Source organism: Oryx dammah, unplaced genomic scaffold, assembly GCF_014754425.2.
Source record: "Oryx dammah isolate SB20612 unplaced genomic scaffold, SCBI_Odam_1.1 HiC_scaffold_2, whole genome shotgun sequence".
NCBI lineage: Eukaryota > Metazoa > Chordata > Mammalia > Artiodactyla > Bovidae > Oryx > Oryx dammah.
In genome coordinates, this window is record NW_024070186.1 from 84607249 (window position 1) to 84626764 (window position 19516).

At 42.8% G+C, this 19516-nt stretch overlaps 1 protein-coding gene across 1 annotated transcript; it reads right to left on the reverse strand.

The window, feature by feature from the left end:
- Positions 1-6316: 6316 nt before the first annotated feature.
- APOD (apolipoprotein D) lies at positions 6317-19236 on the reverse strand. The gene is made up of 5 exons (XM_040249264.1): positions 18888-19236; positions 15238-15387; positions 10802-10923; positions 8782-8870; positions 6317-6810 (listed from the first exon to the last, which is right to left on the reverse strand). Exons 1-5 carry the CDS (start codon positions 18927-18929, stop codon positions 6575-6577), a joined length of 639 nt encoding a protein of 212 aa, XP_040105198.1. The 5' UTR covers positions 18930-19236; the 3' UTR covers positions 6317-6574.
- Between the last annotated feature and the right edge of the window lie 280 nt (positions 19237-19516).

Here is a 19516-nt window from a genome sequence, read left to right on the forward strand (position 1 = left end):
TAGTTCACTTTAACTGTTACATAGTATTCCTTTTATGAGTGCGTGTGTGTGTGTGTGTGTGTGTGTGTGTGTGTATCACAATTTTAAGATCAATTTTGCTGATGGACATTTAGGTTGTCCCTGGTTTCTCAGTCCTTCAGGCAGTGACACAATGAACGTTTATGCTCATATACAGGAATATTTCTAGGATATTTACCAGAGAATAGAATCACTAGATTGAAGTTTGTGTCATTCTCAACTTTGTTAGATACTGTCAAACTGCTCTGCAAAAGTACTGACGTACACCTGGTGGTTAAATAAGAATTTTGACAGCAGCAGATTTTAGTAAGGGAAAGGATATGCATGAAAAGAATTGGGATGGGAGACAAAGGGAGAGGTAAATAGTTCTAACAAAGAAAGAGTTCTCTACTGAGGCATGAAGCAATTTTGAATTGCTTGGGGAAATTTTTTGTAAAATTTTCCCTCTTTAGTCCACACTCTCCCCATTCTGGGATGTCTTCCTAAGGAAAGTATGTATTCTCTCAGGAAACTGGCTTGCATTAGTTGAGAGCCAGTAGACTGGGTGCCTGAGAAGTAACAAAGGGAGGAGAGACAGGAAAGCTCGAATTGAGGGACCATCAGGAGGATGGAGCTAGGCCAGGAGGGTGTGTTAATCAAGGAACCTGTTATATAGTGCAGGGAGCTCAGGTTCATGCTCTGTGATGACTAAATGGGTGGGATGGGGCGTGGGGGGAGGACCAAGAGGGAGAGGATATATGTATACAAATAGATGATTCACTTTGCTGTACAGCAGAAACTAACACAACATTGTAAAGCAACAACACCCTCCCTCTGGAAAAAAAAAAAAAATCAAGGGGCACTGAAATAAACAGAAGTGAGCACGTACCCCTCTGTAGGTGTCCAGAGGCATCATTAGGGCTTCAGCACGCTTGAGTGAAGGGATTGGGATAAAGGTCCGAATACTTGACTGTGCTTATCCAACTTCGGCTCCTGACAGTTCTTGTCCCAAGCACTCTTTGAAATTTTGTTATGGAAGAGTCACTTTATAATTCAATAAACTATTGCTCCCCTGGATCTCTGAAGAGGCTGAAGAGTTAAGGATGGCATTTTTACACTGGAATTAGCAGCCTAGGAAAACTCAGGAGAATTAAATATAATACTCCTAATGCATTTACAGAACGTAACATGTTATGGAAGTAAAATATTCATCCAAATACTGTAGAGTGGGAAAAAAGATACATGTACTGATTGAAAAACAAAGTGTGCATTTGTATGTGTATGTGTACATTGATAAGGATGAGGAGACAAAACAATTCAAAGAATTGGTCTTTTAAATTTATGATGTCTTTTCTCTATAAAGCTACAGGTATTCCTCCCTTCTTAGAAAAATTTTCTTTATTAACAGTTAGAGCTGGACATGGAACAACAGACTGGTTCCAAATAGGAAAAGGAGTACGTTAAGGCTGTATATTGTCACCCTGCTTATTTAACTTCAATGCAGAGTACATCATGAGAAATGCTGGGCTGGAAGAAGCACAAGCTGGAATCAAGATTGCTGGGAGAAATATCAATAACCTCAGATATGCAGATGACACCACCCTTATGGCAGAAAGTGAAGAAGAACTAAAGAGCCTCTTGATGGAAGTGAAAGAGGAGAGTGAAAAAGTTGACTTAAAGCTCAACATTCAGAAAACGAAGATCATGGCATCTGGTCCCATCACTTCATGGGAAATAAATGGGGAAACAGTGGAAACAATGTCAGACTTTATTTTGGGGGGGCTCCAAAATCACTGCAGATGGTGATTGCAGCCATGAAATTAAAAGATGCTTACTCCTTGGAAGGAAAGTTATGACCAACCTAGACAGCAGATTAAAAAGCAGAGACATTACTTTGCCAACAAAAGCCTGTCTAGTCAAGGCTATGGTTTTTCCAGTGGTCATGTATGGATGTGAGAGTTGGATTATAAAGAAAGCTGAGCGCCAGAGAACTGATGCTTTTGAACTGTGGTGTTGGAGAAGACTCTTGAGAGTCCCTTAGACTGCAAGGAGATTCAACCAGTCCATCCTAAAGGAGATCAGTCCTGGGTGTTCATTGGAAGGACTGATGCCAAAGCTGAAACTCCAGTACTTTGGCCACCTCATGTGAAGAGTTGACTCATTGGAAAAGACCCTGATGCTGGGAGGGATTGGGGGCAGGAGAAGAAGGGGACGACCGAGGATGAGATGGCTGGATGGCATTACCAACTCGATGCACATGAGTTTGGGTGAACTCCAGGAGTTGGTGATGGACGAGGAGGCCTGGCGTGCTGCGGTTCATGGGGTCGCAAAGAGTCAGACACGACTGAGCGACTGAACTGAACTGAACTGAGCAAAACTATAATGTACAGAACTATAAATGTTTGACCTAGAAGAGTCCTTAGAGGTGCATCTTGTAGTTCAGTTCTTTTAATGACAACGCAGGTGAAGAGACAGGCCTGGAGGGGAGAGGGATGCTGGCTAAGTCCTCTGATGCCAGGACTAGAGCCCTGGATCTCATCCGAGGTCCCAACATGCTTTCCATTACACTGCCTCTCAGCTCTCCCAACAACGTAGTTCAGATTGTCTTATTCTGCTGGAAAACCTACATTTGATGAACCTATTTTCATCTTATATTTGATTTTAGCATAAAAATTAACCATATTTAACAAATATTCAAAATGTTAATAGTTTCTCATAATTATTAAGATGAAAGTGATTGTGTTGGGGGGAACTTTTCAATAAAATAATACAACAATTAGACAACTGTGAAAACAAACATTTTCTAAATTTCTATTTCTTTGGCATTTGGAACTCAACTTGCCAGAGGGTCGGGCTGAACTAGAAGAAAGTTTTGCAGTCTAAAGTTTTAAGACCTACACGACAAATACCAGCAGCAAAAATAAAAAAGGAAAGCAAATCACTCTGTAATTCCACTATTCTAAGACATTAATTGCCTTCATTTCTTTGTTCACCTTCAGTCCTTGATTGCATGCCATTATTTTATGTAACTACAAGTACAACTTAAGTACAATACTGCTGTCTTTTTTCACTCAAAAAGTGAACACTTTTGTCTTAGGGCTATTTTAGGTTGCAAAGAACTTTACTCAGTCAAGTTAAATTAGCTCAAAAGAAAAAAAAGGTGTGTGTGTGTGTGTGTGTGTGTGTGTGTGTGTAGGTAGGTGTGAGCCTAATCTTAAAGAAATCCAAGGACAGGAACCTAAGACAGCTAAGCCCCACAGGAATTAGAGCTGGGACACAGCCGTCAGCTACTGAAGCTGCTGTCAGAGGTCTTAGGTGGAGTGTGAGCTTATCTTTGCATTTCTCTTCTGTACTCCCATAACTTCAGTTGTGGATCGACAGAAATGGCCACCCCAAACTGCACGACCTTACAGTTATTACTTACAGAGTTTTCAATTATCCTTTCTCTAGATCTCTTAAAGTCAAATTCTGATTAGATTGGCCTAATTTATCTTTTCTATCCAGGTAGGCCATCAGAAGTTTCTCTTTAGCTTGTGGACTGGCAGTCATTAGCTCAGGTAGACACATCTTAGTCCTATTGAATGTGGCTGGGTCAGCACAGCACATGTTCCAGACTCTCTCTCTGCAGGCAGCAAGGCCACATGCAGGGACCCCTAATCTTCCTCCCCACTCCCCCTTCATCCTCCCTACCCCCATCAGTAGTGAGTGTGGCAGGGAGGCACCAGCTCTCACGTGACCTTTATCCTCATAACTACAAATTTACGGAGTATACCACATTACTTCAAGTGGCTGTTCCATAATTTATTATCTCACTCCTCTGCATGCATGCTAAGTTGCTTCAGTCGTGTCTGACTCTTTGCGACCCTATGGATTGAGCCCACCAGGCTTCTCTGTCCATGGGATTCTCCAGGCAAGAATACTGGAGTGGGTTGCCTCGCCCTCCTCCAAGGGATCTTCCCTTCACTCCTCTGCTGTTAGTTTTCATTTTACTTTAGCTCCTTTTAGTTTGGGGGCTGCTACGAGTAAAAGTATGATGAACACCTCTGTACATATATCTTTCCTTTCATATGGAAAATATAAAATAATCTTTATATTACATAAATTAAATTACATTCTCTGAGTACTTTCAGGATGTAAGATATAACCTTGCTTTTCTTTTCTTTTTTTTGGTTTAAAAAGTGCCTGTACTTGCTAGAGATTTATACTTAAGTAGTTAACAGGAAAAATAATAGGATGTGCTATTTAGTATTTGCTTCAAAACACTATTTGAAAAAACACCATAGGTGGATTGGTGATAGCTGAAGCAAGATTGGTGAAATGTTGATGACTATTGGCACTGATGATGGGTACGTCATTTCATTCAAGTCACTCAGTCGTGTCCGATTCTTTTCGACCCCATGAATTGCAGCATGCCAGGCCTCCCTGTCCATCACCAACTCCCGGAGTTCACTCAGACTCAACGTCCATCAAGTCAGTGATGCCATCCAGCTATCTCATCCTCTGTCGTCCCCTTCTCCTCCTGCCCCCAATCCCTCCCAGCATCAGAGTCTTTTCCAATGAGTCAACTCTTCACATGAGGTGGCCAAAGTACTGGAGTTTCAGCTTTAGCATCATGGGGGTCATTTATTTATGGGCACACGGGGTGTTGCTACTATCTCTATTTTGCTGTTTAATTCCCACTGCTCTTGCTTTCTCTTCTGAAATTTTTGTTGTTTTACCCCATGATGCCCCCATGCTACCCTCAGAATTGGTCCCATTTTCTCAGATTCAATGACCCCTGATACTTGCTTCTTAGTTTCCTTATTCTTTCCCAAACACCTCAAGTCCACCCATCTATTGACTTACTCAGTAATTGATTCACACAAGAATTGTGAGCCTATGTTTGGGCAAGACACTGTAAAAGGTGCAAAATGTAGTCACGTTTGTTGTTTTAGATGCTATTAGACAGCCGTTAAGAGCAGCTTCACTTTCACTTTTCACTTTTATGCATTGGAGAAGGAAATGGCAACCCACTCCAGTGTTCTTGCCTGGAGAATCCCAGGGACGGTGGAGCCTGGTGGGCTGCCATCTATGGGGTTGCACAGAGTCAGACACGACTGAAGCGACTTAGCAGCAGCAGTAGCAGCAGCAAGAGCTATTAACTCAATCATAACTTATCTTGTACTATGAGGTAAGAGCTAGACAATCAGCTCACCACTCTGGGAAGAACTATAAAAGACAAGCCAGGTGCCCTCCACTGGAATGGGCAATGACATAAGGCACAGGAAGCAGCCGAAGGCTGAGATGTGGGAAGAGGCTCTTCTTTAATACCTACAGCTTCCTTCCCACCTCTTTGTCTAGTGAGTTTCAGCCTTTAGGAACTTTGAATTGCAAGCTACATTTTGAGGTCATATTTATTTAGTAAAATGAAAATGATACATATTAAGTTTCTTGGAATTTTTAGAACCTTTAATATAAAGCAGTGAAGAGTCTCAAATGCTCCAGGAAATGAATATTTTATATTTGTGCTGAAAATGCAAAAATCTAATCAAATGGCTTCATTTTCTATTCATTTCCCAAACATTAATGGATTACAAATTTTGTGTGAGATAAGAATAATCACAGGGTGATCATTTTGAGGCTGTTTTGATTTTAAGAGTTAAAATGTAAAAGAAAAAAAGGAATCAGCAGCAAACTCCAGGTGCTTCCTGACTCCTTGAAGCTGGAATGCCCCAGTGTGTGACTGTACCACCTCATAAGTGCCTGTGTCTGGCAGGGGTTGAGATCTTCTCAGAACTTCCCCAGCTCCCTCCATACGCCTCTGCCTTTGCACCCCTTAGCTTGGATTAAAATCCATATCTCTACTTGTCAGTCTCCCTCGCTAGTCTGTGAGCTTCTGTGGGAGGAAATGGATTCTATTTCTCAATGCCTGGAATGCTCTTGAGTCCCAGTCTTGAATATCAGTTGAATAAAAGACACAAAAATTATTTTCTTAAAAAATTCCCATAGCTTCTCCCTCACAGATTCTCTTCATTGCACAGACTCAAGATGGTCCCATTCTTCATGTGGTTCTGAAAACCTCCTGAGAGCAAATGTTTCCAGGAAACTGCCTGTCAGAGACTCAAAAATTCCATAGGATTCCCCCCACTAAGGACTGCCTATTGCAGGATGGGACACCTGGATTCGGGTCACTTGGAATGTGCCTTTGCGATCAGCTTTCTCTTTCTAGAAACAGGATTGTTACCTTTAAACTGTTCAGGGCTTCATTTTTTTTCAACATCACTGCTTAAGGATTTCCAAACATAAGCTTCTAATTAAAACCCCACAATAATTAGTCCAGTTTAGAATCTACTGTGAGCACAGCAGGTCAGCAGCAAGTTTATTATCAGACACGCAAGGTAACAGAATGGTGCATGGCTAAATGTTTGGGCCAGCTTGCCTTGGGTTCTTCTCCATTAGCTTCTGCTGCCACGTTTCCCTTCTGGTAGGTGTAATAGTTTGCTCTGGTGGTTTGGCTTGTCTTTATGAGGGTTGGTATAGGGGAAAAGCAAAGCAAGAGAAGGAGCATGGAGTGAATGCAGCTCCCTTTAGAGCCTGGTTACATGGACTCGGGACAGTTCACCTGATCTGTGATCGTCATTTTCTCCACTTCAATGTTATTAGAGGTCAGGATATCTTTGAGATAGGTCACTGTTTCTGGAGGGAGATAAGGGTTTCTTCCCAAGATCCAAACATGATCCATGTGAAAGAGCCAGATGATTGTGGTACAGGAGTACACGAGGGCGTAGTTCTCATAGTCGGTGGCCAGGACCCAGTACGGAGCTGATGGCATGACTGAGAACCAGAGGAAGGCAGTATTAGGAGGGACCAGGGCAAGAGAAACCTTCATCTCCAGGGTCCTGGAAGCCAGGCTCTGGGATTCTAGTTCTTCTACATCAGTGGGTCTTAATTCTGGCTTCATGTGGGAATCATATGGGACCTCTGAAAAACACCAGGCCCATCTCTCCCCACACCAACTCCCAAAGGCTGAACTGGAGCTGCTTGGTACTTTCGAAAGCTTCCCAGTAAGTCCAATGTGCAGCCAGAGCTCAGAGCCATCACTCTGGACCCCCGTCCCCTGACTGCTGGTTGGTGCCTGGAAGCCTGTAATAGCTGGAGGTCTGGCTGGGTCCCCTGGCCTGACAGGTGCCCCGAGCACAAGTGCCTATGGAGCCATTACTCAGTAAGTGGGGTTAATGTGAGGCCAGGCCCCAGGCTTTCCAGGTTTGTACCGTCCAGCTTCCTCTATAATCCACCTGCAGGAGGAGGCAGGGGCTAATGTTGGTTTGCTTGTTTTCCTTCTTGTGTGAACCTTGAAAACCCCACTATTCTTAAGAATACGGTAAATCAGGTGATGGCTGCTGTTTAGTCACTCGGTCATGCCTGACTCTTTGCGACCCTGTGGACTGGAGCCCACCAGGCTCCTCTCTCCATGTGACTTCCCAGGCAAGAATACTGGGGTGAGTTGCCATTTCCTGCTCCAGAGGATCTTCCAAAGCCAAGGGTCGAACCCACATCTCCTTCATCTGCATTAGCAGGCGAGTTTTTCACCACTGAGCCACTGGGGAAGCCCAAATGAGGTGGTAACAGGTAACAAATTCTTCCTCACAAAGGGCCTATAGAGATTCACTGATTGACATCTGAGTAGTGTTGAAAGTTCAGTATTAAAAGGGTCTTTAAGAAGCGAGATGGAGGTTTACTTTCTCCATTTGAATCCAGAAATTTCCTTTGTGAACTTGACCTCCACAGCCACTGAGGCGCTGGCTCCATTTTGTCAACTCCATCTTAGGCCTGCAGTCCTAGCCCTCCCCTTTTTTGCCCTACTGAGCTTTAGCTTACTCACAAGGAAAGCACCCAAGCCAAATAAGTTCCTTACAGTCTTTATCTGATATGAAAACTGAAAGAATGTCTTTTGTTGACACAGGTGGTTAATGGTCATGAGACCCCTGGGGTGAGGGTAGGGGGAGGCAAATCCCTCAGTTTCTGTCAGTGTGGACATGCTTCCTTTTGTAGTCAGATTCTATTTTTACCTGTGGCCCCATTAAGTGTCCCTGTCCCCCTTTTGGCAGAACGCAGTGCAGCTGGGAATGCCTCTGATGGTCGTCTACATGATTCTGTCTGGATGTAAGTTACCCATAATAAACATAATCGTTCTTTATGGAGTTGCCTGCTTTCTTTTCAAGTCTCAAAGTTCCTTTTAAGTTCACAGGATATTATTCAATAACTCCACCTCCCAATACCAAGGAAAACCCATTGTCCAGCTGAAAGGGGAACCAAATGAAAGCCCAAAAATTTGTCTAGAAAGTGGCAAACAGAGCCAGGACTCCAACCTATCTTCACTCTTACCAGCTCTTGCTTTTAAACTTTCTCACATGTTAGTCGTTTTTCTAATAACTACTAATTTTTCAGTTATTAGTTCCCTCTGGGAAAGAAGACAGGCTTGAGCCTCCTAATGCGGGCTTCAACCTGTGCTTCCTCCATTGACATACTTCCTGTAGTTCTGTAATAAATCACCTGGGTGCTTGTCAGTGTCCACACTGACATGTAAGCTTCACAGGGACATTGGCCAGCTCTGTCTTGCTCATCTTTGCAACTCCAGGGCCTAGCCCAGCAAATGGCAGGTAGGAGATGGTCCACAGGTAATTAAGCATTGAATCAGCATAGGTGACACTCAGAAGTGACAGGACTGCTCCGACCCAGGCCTCTAGCCTTCAGCTTGTCGAGCTCCTGTCCCTGACGCCTCCTGAGAGAAGTGTGTATACTTACACCAGAAAAACTTAACTCCCAACTTGGCAGGCTCTGTGATGTTCTCCTGGGTGGCTTCACCTTCAATTTGATTCACAGTCCCATCAGCTCTGCAATGAGTAAAAAACAGAAACAAAAGAACCTGAGCTAGTTAAAAGCCAAAAATCAATGAAAGGTAAGGTTTGTGATACCAACAATCATGGTGCCCAACAGTGTGATTTCTGGGCAGGAGATTCTTGAAGGTAGGCTGGGTCCTGGGTCCGTTCCCTCCCCTTTGCTTTATTACTGTCTCTGGACTGAGCAGAGGAAGACAGTTTTGGGGTAATAAGGATCAACAATTGCAATGGCCAAGGACTGGATGACATGTGAGACCCTGGCACTTCAACCCTGTTTTTCAGAGTTTATGTAGTGGCCTGCAAGGCTGTTTCTTGCTCCTGGACTCCAAAGGGTGATGGAGGAAAAAAGGAAATTTTACAAGGAAATGAATCAACCTGACACAAAAAGAATATTCACTTGTTTAAAAATGACAAGGGTCCAAAGGAAAACATAAAGACTGACGAGATTATTAAAAATCATGCAAAACATGAAGTCTGAAGATCTGCAAAGTTTTTCCCCTCTTTGGGCCTCAGTGATATCAGGAGCTCTGAAACAAGTCCGATTTTTCTTTATTCAAGACTCTTCCAGTATTGTTTTGGTTTATGTGGGGTCAGAGAATCAGCCACTGTGTTGTGGCTCACAGGAAGCTTAATGGGTAATAAGATGGCCACAGGAAGCCTTTCTGAGCTTGTGTGACTTTCAGTCTGACTGGTACTTGTTTTCTTGGAGTTGAACACAGTTATTAGACAACTTAGGAAACAGGAATGGCAACCCTTCATGTCCAGCTTCTTTCATTGTCTTCTGGTTTCTTCTCCATTTCACTTCTCCCTGGTTTCACTTTACTTTAAAACTTTTAAATTTATTTTTTAATTTTTATTTTTTGGCCACTCCATGTGGCATCTTAGTTCCCTGACCAGGGTTCAAACCCTCACCCCCTGCATTGGAAGTGTGGAGTCTTAACCACTGGGCCACCAGGGTAGTCCTTTCTCCTGGGTTTTGAATCTCTTGAATCTCAGCTTTGTCACTTACAAGCTGTGTAACTCTTGGGCAAATTACTTTACGTCTCTATATCTCTGTTTCCTCATCCATAAGAATGGATTTAATAATAGTACCTACCTCGGGTTGCTATGGGGGTTAAATGAATAGCTATGCTCATTTACATATCATAAATACATGCACTTGTACACACACATATATATGCATACAGAACCATGCCTTGCACATAAAAATGCTTAATATTAGTTACCATTGTTTATTGTTACTTTCATGTTTGTTGATGGTGGGTGGGTAGCAGTTCTTACTGGGTTTAAGTTTATATTGCTTTTAAAATATGAATTTGGGGATCAGTGAAGAAGCCCTCAGTGATAGAAAAGTATATCTCTGTAGGCTCTCCTGTCCACAAAACCCAGAATGTGACTATGTATGCATTTCATTCTTGCTTAACAAGAAAAGGAGTTTTCTAACAGTTAAAACTGTCTGAAGATGGAATAAACTGTCATGGACATTGATGAGCTCCCAGTTTCTGGAAGGATTCAATCTAAGCTAGATGCTCTCAATCAGCAGGTGATGTAGAAAGGGCTTCTCTTCTGGTACCGGAGATCAGACAAGAGAGTCCCTGCTGTCTTTTGCTCACAGAAGGCCTATTTTGGAGTGAGAGCAGGAAATCTTGCAGTTTGTGTTACCATTAAGTCCCCAGGGTCTCTCACAGGGTCTGGGACACAATGAGATGCTCAGCAAGTGGCCATGGAAATGAATGAGTGACTTGTAGTCCCTACCATCCTGCCTGCCAAAAGCTGTCCTTTCAGGACCTGTTGTGAGCAGGCAACCAAGACCCAGCGATGTCTCCATCCTCTCACACTAGAAGGCAAGGGCACCAGTCATCCCAGGACAAGTCTGCAGGGCTGCCTCCTGGACGTACAATGCTTTTGAAACCACAACCACTCACCTCAGCTCCTTGTTTATCACTTTGACGTTTCCATTTTCCTTTAATGAGTAGTTGGCTTGGATGCAACTTCCCTTCTCAAAGCTCACTGGGATCTTCTCAATTTCATACCATCTTCCAAGATACTGCAGAGACAACAACAGGCAGAGAAAACCCTGTGGCTCTCTGGGGACCTGAAAACTCTTCCCCATTGTTGTCTTTCAGAGCAGAGCCCTTTCTTGGGGAAGCCAGGCAAAATGGGCTGCATTGTTCCCAGAAGCCACTGAGCAAGATATTGATTCCAATGGGAATAAGTGAATCGGATGTGTGGGCATTGGTTGAATGCCACCGTCCATTCCTAAAGTGCTCTTATCTAGCTATGCTTTTGGTGTCCTCTTCAGTCAAAACCTATGTGAAATTCTAAACTCTATAAAAGGAAGGGATTGGTTTAGATGATGTAAGATGTCATGTCAAATATTTTATTATTTTACAAGGCATCTTTGAATTGTGAGCAAAGTTGGATATGTTTACTGTGGGGAGCTGGGACTCCAGAATTGATTGAATTCTCCCCATAAGACCCCACACAAGGAACTGGTCACAGAGGCTTTTGGCATTTAGAAGACCTATATCATTCTTCCCCTGGGGGCTTGCTCTCAGACCCTAACTTCAGTGCAGAATCAGCTTTAAAGGAACTGAGCAACCGTGTGGGTGAGGGTAAAGGGAGACAGGCACACCCTGCTTCCACACATTCCCCAACATAGAGACTGCTTCAGTCTACAACCTTCGTGAGGGCAACTTGGTAATGTCAAGCAAAACTAAAACTGCATTTACTCTGGCAGAGCAATTTCACTTCTGGAAAGGTGTCCTCCTGAAAATAAGAAATGATGTATGCCTAACCACAACCACTCACCTCAGCTCCTTGTTTATCACTTTGACGTTTCCATTTTCCTTTAGTGAGTAGTTGGCTTGGATGCAACTTCCCTTCTCAAAGGGAAATACATTCATTGCAGTTCTCTTTGTAATATTAAGAGACAGGGAGTGGCTTAAGTGAGCGTTAGTAGGGTTAACTAAATGATGACACATCCATACAATGGAATGCTATACACCCTCTTTTAAAACACAACAGGCAATTATCTCCAAGGTACACTTAATGGAAAAAGAGCCAGGTGCAAAATAGTGTATATATATTAGGCTACCTTTTATGTAAAACTGGGAGAAAAGGTTATATGGTTTTTCTATTGCTAATGTAACAAACTACCACAAGCTTAAAACGTCATAAATTTATGGTCTCATAGTTTTGTACATCTGAAGTCTGACAAGGATCTCATGGGTTAAAATCAAAGTGCCGGCAGGGCTACATTCCTTTCCAAAGGCTCTAGAGGAGAATCCGTCTTCTTACCCTTTCCAAGCCCTAGATGCCGTTTGCATTTCTTGATTTGTGAATCCCTTCCTCCATCCTCAGAGCCAGCAAAAACAGGTCAACTCCTTCTCACACTGCATCTCTCTGAGTCTTCTTCCGTCATCACACCTCCCTGACCACAGCTGGCAAATGTTCTCTGCTTGTAATGATTAGATTAGACCCACCTGATAATCTAGGATATCCTTACCATCTCAAGCTCCATAACTTTAATCACAACTTCAAAATCCCCTTTTCTATATGCTGCTGTTGCTGCTGCTGCTAAGTCCCTTCAGTCGTGTCTGACTCTGTGCGACCCCATAGACGGCAGCCCACCAGGCTCCCCCGTCCCTGGGATTCTCCAGGCAAGAATACTGGAGTGGGTTGCCATTTCCTTCTCCAAAGCATGAACGTGAAAACTGAAAGTGAAGTCGCTCAGTCACGTCCGACTCTTCGTGACCCCGTGGACTGCAGTCCACCAGGCTCCTCTGTCCATGGGGTTTTCCAGGCAAGAGTACTGGAGAGGGTTTTTCTATATGGAGAAACATTATTTGCAGATTCTGTGGAATAGGACATGGACAACATTCTTCCTACTGCAATTATATATGTGCTTTTTAATATAGATACACATTATCTCTCAAAAGATGCACCATAAGCTGTTTTTACTGGTTGTCACCGGGGAGAAATGAGTCTGGGTTACAGGGGTGGAAGCGAAAGTTTTCATTGTATCTTTTTTTGCACCTTTAGAATTTTGAACCCGGTGAATATATTTACCTAGTCAAAATATTAATTGAAATTATTTTAGAAATTTAAAAATGTATTACTCAGCAAAACAAAGCAAAATTAAAGAGTTGCAATCAGAATTTGAAATGAGAGCATACTGCAAATAGGTGGCAGTATTGCTTTGGTCATCTGGCTCTTTGTTAAAATATATGTCCACATTTATGACAGAAATTTTCCTCTCATTTGTTAAAGGGCATCTTTCAATTAAAATCACTGAACTTAACATGCATTTAAAGCATCAAAGAAATAAGCTAAAGGTCAATTGGTTTCATAGGCGTCCTCCAAAAAATTCTCCATTTTATACAGTGCATTTGAAATAGTTCCATTACTGTTAAGCTGACTTTAATGGTCAACAATTTAAAACAAGGAAGCTTAATTTTCCTGAAAGGAAGAAACTCAGAGGTGGAAGATTGCTCTTCATATCATGTTCCCTCACGATCACATATTATTTTTGTGAAGGGTCTTCATTTCTCTATCTATATAAGGAGAATGCAATGTTTAGAAAAAATTATGAAAAGGAAGAAGTAAGCCTATCTCCATATTCAGATGACAGGGTTTTGTATATAGAAGATTCTAAGGAATACACGCACACACACACACACACAACTATTAGAACTAACAAATGGACTCAGCAAGGTTAAAGGATAAAGTAATTAATATCTAGAAATAAAAAGTATTCCTATACTTACAATGACAAATCTGCAAATTAATTTAGAAAATTTCCACTTATAATAGCATCAAAAAAATAAAATTCTTATGAAAATAATTTAACCGAAGAAGCATAAAACACACTCTGAAAACTACAAAAGACTGCAGAAATAAAGAAGACCTAAATAAATGGAAAGACATCCTATGTTCATGGATAGGATGACTTAAACTTGTTAAGATGGCAATACTCTTCAAACTGACCATAGATTTAATAATACAGTCTCTATCAAAATTCCAACTAGCTTCTTTGCAGAAACTGACAAACTGATCCTAACATTTATGTTGAAATACAAAGGACTCAGAATAGCCACAAGAACGAAGTTGAAGGACATATATGTTCTGACTTCAAAATTTACTACAAAGATACAGTAATCAAGTCTATATAGTGCTAGAATAAGGACAGACATAAATCAATAGAATAGAATTTTGAGTCCAAAAATAAATTCCTACACATATGGTCAATTGATTCTCAACAATTGTATCAAGACTATTCAGTGGAAAAAGAGTAGTCTTCTCAACACAGTCTGGAATGGCTGTATATCCTCATGCCAAAGAAAGAAGTTTCCTTTCTATATCACCGATGTACAAAATGTAGCTTAAAATGAATCAAAGACTTACATGTAAGAACTACAACTATAAATCCCTTAGAAGAAAATATAGGAGTAAACCTTTATAAACATAGACTAGGCAACTTTTTTTTTCTTTTTTTTTTTTTAAGATATGCCACCAGAAGCACAGCAAAAAATGAAAAGATAATTTGGGCTTCATTAATATTGAAAAGTTTTGTGTTCAAAAGACATGAATAAGATGCTGAGACAATCCTTACCATATATGGGGGAGTTGATTTTATTGATATCTTTTTAGCACAGGTGACAAGAAGGCCCCGGGGGAAGTGCTATCCTATCCTGGGCCCTATCTGAGGCACCCATGGGATCCTGCCCTCCTGGGAAGGCTGGTTTTGAATCCTACTGTGCATTTACTGGCTGCATGACCTGAGCGGGTGGCAAGCTCCCTGACGTTCAGCTTCTTCATCTGTAGAGTGAGGATAAAGCTCTGCAACATCTGCTGTTGATGCCGTGTCCCATTGTCCTCTCAGCCCGCCCCTGGGCTCACCTCCATCATGGCAAGCAGTCCCCACACACGCCGCCAGCTTCCACCTCAAGCCCCTGGGTCTCCTCCCCTGCGAGAGGCTTGTCCAGTGTCATGGGAGCCCCACTGCCTGCTTGCATCTCCACGGGACAATCTGAGGCACATTCTGTGCATTTCCTCAGAGGACCCCCAGCAGAAGTGAAGCCTCTTCACAGAGTAACCTGCTCCTGAGCTCACCCTTTACTGCTTGCCCGCCTTCTCTGTTTCCACACCACCCCACTCAGGCTTCTTGGGATCATCTCCCAGAACCTCTCTGCTTCCCAGTTCTTGTCTCAAAGTCTACTTTTGGGAACTCTTTGGAGGATAACTACCTACCTCAAGGCTTACTGTGGTCATTAGAGCAGGAAAATAAAACCAAACCTGGTAGGATGCTTATTCAAACAGGAGACAGCAAAACAAGCAGGGATTTATTCTTTTACTGCACCTTATTCACGTCAAAATTCTCCTGCACCGGAGGATTGGGGCATTTCCCGAGATGGAAAGCTTGTCCCTCAGCTGCTCCGAAGAGGCCAGCCAGGGCAGGGAGCAGCAGCAGTGCTGGCACCATCTTTGGGCTGGGTGGCTGGAGACGGACCTGGAGTGGGGAGAACAAAGCAGCTGGAGGCATCCGGAGCCTCTGAGGGCACAGAGTCCTTGGAGGAACATGTCTGGGCTCACCAGTCCGTGTGTGGGCAGCCTCCTACTCAGCCCCTCTGAGCCCCTCATCCTCCGGGGCCGCCTCAGTCATCGGTGTGGCTGTGAGGTCTTCCTCCTCTGTCAGCCTCACTAGATAGAACCTTCTGTGCCGCCATTAGAACACAATCTGCCTGGCATTACAGTTTGTTGGACTTATTTGGCCAACAAATAAACTTCCCTGATGACCCCACACAGCTAATTACATATTTTTCAAGGATGGGCATCATGTTTAATTTTCCCTGGACTCTCCCACAGAACCTTCCAGTGCCAGGCACAGTAGATGCTTGTTGAATGAACACAAGCAATGTGTGTGTGTGCGTATGTGTGTGTGTGCACTTGTTGAATGAACAGAAGCAATGTGTGTGTGTGCATATGTGTGTGTGCACTTGTTGAATGAACAGAAGCAATGTGTGTGTGTGCGTATGTGTGTGTGTGCACTTGTTGAATGAACAGAAGCAATGTGTGTGTGTTCGTATGTGTGTGTGTGCACTTGTTGAATGAACAGAAGCAATGTGTGTGTGGGTGGTGGGGTGGTGGGAATTGGGAGAGAGTGAAGCCCTCAAGTGAACCATGAGAGAAAAAACTAATTGAAAACAAAACCTGCATTTAATGCCCTATGAGGTTCATCAAAGAAATGCCTCCCCTGACTCCACCTCCCAACCCTATCCTCCACTTGCTGGCTGTTTATCAGTCCAGGAGTAGGCCTGGGAACCTTGGGGACTCCAGGATCACCTTGACTGGGTTTGAATTCTGGCTCTTCACACACTAAGTATAACTGTGTCCAATGGATGCTTTAATTTCCTTGGCTATTAAGTGGGAATAATAATCATACCAACCTTGTGAACTTCCAAGGGAATTAAATGAGAAAATATAGACAACATTTAGAGCAGTATCTGACACAAATGCTCAATAAATGCTGTTATGAAATGCAGAAGCAAATTATTGTATTTCCTGAATTTCTCTTCCTTCCTTCTTTCCTTCCTTCCTTCCTTTCTTCTTTCCTTCCTCCTTCCCTTCCTTTCTTCCTTAATATTCTGTTGAGGCTACTTTTCATACATGCTATACATTGAAGCAGAGAGGGACCAGTAGCTGATGTGAGCCCAGAGCCCTTGGGTGCGGAAGCTGCTGTTGAGGGGTGCACAGTGGGCAGGGGTCGGGGCTGCAGCGCTGCTGGCAGGGTCGAAGCCTGGGTTGCTCCCAGCCTCTTTCACTGACTTGCTCTCAGTCTGTTCTCTTCCTTGTGAGTCCTCGCCTGGAGCTGCACGAGAGCTATTTCCAGCTCTTTGCCTTTCTCCCTGTGATGAAGAGGCCTGAATTGAGGCAAGCAAGATGTTCTCAGATTTGAGTTTTTAAAAGAATGTGTCATAAATGGGATAATTATAACCACTTTCTTAAGAATCTCTAAATCTCCAAATAACCTTTAATAATCAATAGCTCTTCTTCTGGAGGTTTTGTTGCGTGTTTTTCAAAAGAACAGTTACATAACGAGTAAAAGTTGGTATGAGGTTGAGGGGAGGAGGGACAGTCCCCGAGTCCCAGCCTTGAGCACGTCTGCGGGTGCCGGGGGTGGGAGGGGGGCTACTTTCCTTAGTCTCTGAGGCTCTGTTTCCCATCAGCCCCTGCCACCAGGTAAACAACATCTGTCTTTTAACCTTCTGGGGATGATGGATTTGCCAAAATCCAGCCTAAACCCACAAAAATTTGCATTCCTTTCCAAGCCGTTCTTAGAACCACTGAAGTTCTACTCTTGGCCCCTAGTCGGCTCCAGGCTCAGTGTCCTGCCCAGGAGTTCTAAGCTCAAGGAGGGCCACACTTTATGCACATTCTCCACAGCCCCAAAACTGGGCAGCAACTTAGAGGTCATTTATCCAACCCCTCCCCTCAGGTGTACCGATGGGGAAGCTAAGGCCCAGAGGGGCAGAAGGCCGGGGCTCAGGCCCCATCTCCAGCTCTCCATCCTGCCACAGCCCTGAACTTTGCTGCCTTCTGTGACCACGTTCAGTGGCTTCAGTAAACACCTACCTCTTATACCTGATGAATCTCATTTCACCACGTGACAGTTCGACCCAAAGTCAGCTCCTGACACACATCTTGTTACAAAATGTTCTGTAGTGAGCTGAAATGTGTTCTTCAGCTCTGCAGGATTTCAGAGCATAGCTAATTATCCCGCCTGCATCTCTTCCAAAGATGCCTCTTTATTACAGAAGTTTTAGTCCTGTGATTAAACTTCTTGTGAGGGAAAGAGTTGATAATATCCATCATTTTTTCCCAGTGCCCCTTGCATTCTAATTCACGCAATGCTCATTGAGCAACTTCTGAGGGTAAATCACATTATTAACCTGTATCTATGAACTTGGATATGTATGACTTACTTTTGCATCTTCTTCTAACACTAATGGGAAGATGGTCCTAACAAAGAGAGTTCAAATACTTTAAAAAATAGATATAATTTAAATATTATCTTAACTGAATATTAAATAATTAGAAAAGAATTCTACTAAGGTTATGGTGCATCCACCCTGGGCCAGAATTGACTCTGTGTATTACTACCTACACTCCTTGAGCTTCTCCAGGGAGAAGCCCGGGTTTCAGTATTTTACATGGACCTGAGTCTCTACAACATCCAGTCTGGAAGAGTCCTGCACTAACATTCTCCATGTGCTCAGTGAGGTTACTTCCTGATAAGCTGTGAAGCCAGAACTTAGACCAGGTTTCCTAAGACTCTACACACCTGCACGATAGTGTGTACCTGGTATCTGGTCCCAAGGAGCTTCAGAATATTAGGGATGAGACTTTTAGATTTCACATGACAAAATAAAATACATTTCCACAAGTACATGGGTCTTAAAAACCATTTTGCTATTGAATCTAATAAGAAATCATATCGCCTGAAGAAAATTTTTCAGGAGATAAAAAGCTTTGCATTTTCTGTTAATATTAATACTATTTAATTTAATTACTTAATAATTAATTCTACTAATACTAAATGAATTTTCAATTCACATAGCACATTCCAACTCACTTTTTGGTCAGTTTTACTGCAATGCACACTGGATAACCCCCTGAGAATTCATCTAGTACAGTATTAGTGTAGGAATAATTCCTCATTGTCTAATGATAGTGTCAAGGGGGTTGCCCGATGCAGGCAGAGGACTTTGAGGTGAGTCTTTTCAGGGTGACATCCCAGCTCTGGCATTTGTTGGTGGTCTTACTTCAGGCCTGTTGCTTAGGATATCTGAACTTCAGTTTCCTCATTTGAAAAACGGCACTAAAAATATCCCCCTTGTAAGGGCGTTTATGGAAAAATGAAACCAAGTCTGCAAAGCAACTGGCCAAAGGCCTTCAATCATCTTAGTTATTATTTTTAGCTGAAATGAGAATTAAAACCACAGTACATACCTTTTTTATCGAGGTGAAAGCAGTTTCCACACGCAAAATCATCCACTCTGAGATGCCCTGTCTTGGTGACTGACTTCTCCCAAGCTTATTTTATAAGCCTGTTCAGGTCACTGATGTTTAATTTTAAGGCATGCCCCGCCCCCTGCAGTTCAGGAAGGCTGGTCTAAAAGCTTTGCTCTGTATGAAACACAAAGATGGGATGTTATGTTCATCTCCCTCCCCCAATTTCTTTCACAGCTGCTCTCTGAAGAAGAAACAAGGAGATATTGTTCGTGTGTGTGTGTGAGAGAGAGGGAAAGACAAAGTGTATTTCATTCAAAACATCTTTTTTTTGCTGTGTGGATTTTCTAATTTAATTTTCTCAGTCAGAATGCACTTTTAAGTTCCAGTAAGAAGAATTGCGACATGTGTTCAGACATCTGTTATTTATTTTTCATTTTTTGTGTAAATGAAAAAGCAACAAACCCCGTTTCCCGAAAATGGAGCCTGAATTCCACCCATGTGGTCCCTGGCCTGGAATGTGACACAGCCACAGAGTGAAGGTTAGGAATGAGTGCTGGCTTTCTATGTGATCCTGGGCAAGCCACCCACATCTCAGAGCTTCAGTCTCCCCACTGTGAAGGACAGAC

Excerpts from the sequence above, each read along its gene's own strand:
- APOD (XM_040249264.1), bottom strand. The coding sequence starts at position 18,929 with ATGATTTTGCGTGTGGAAACTGCTTTCACCTCGATAAAAAAG. Across the intron at positions 10,924-15,237 it reads AGAATTTTGACGTGAATAAG|TATCTTGGAAGATGGTATGA; the intron begins GTGCAGTAAAAG and ends TTGTCTCTGCAG. Across the intron at positions 8,871-10,801 it reads GTGATAAACAAGGAGCTGAG|AGCTGATGGGACTGTGAATC; the intron begins GTGAGTGGTTGT and ends TACTCATTGCAG.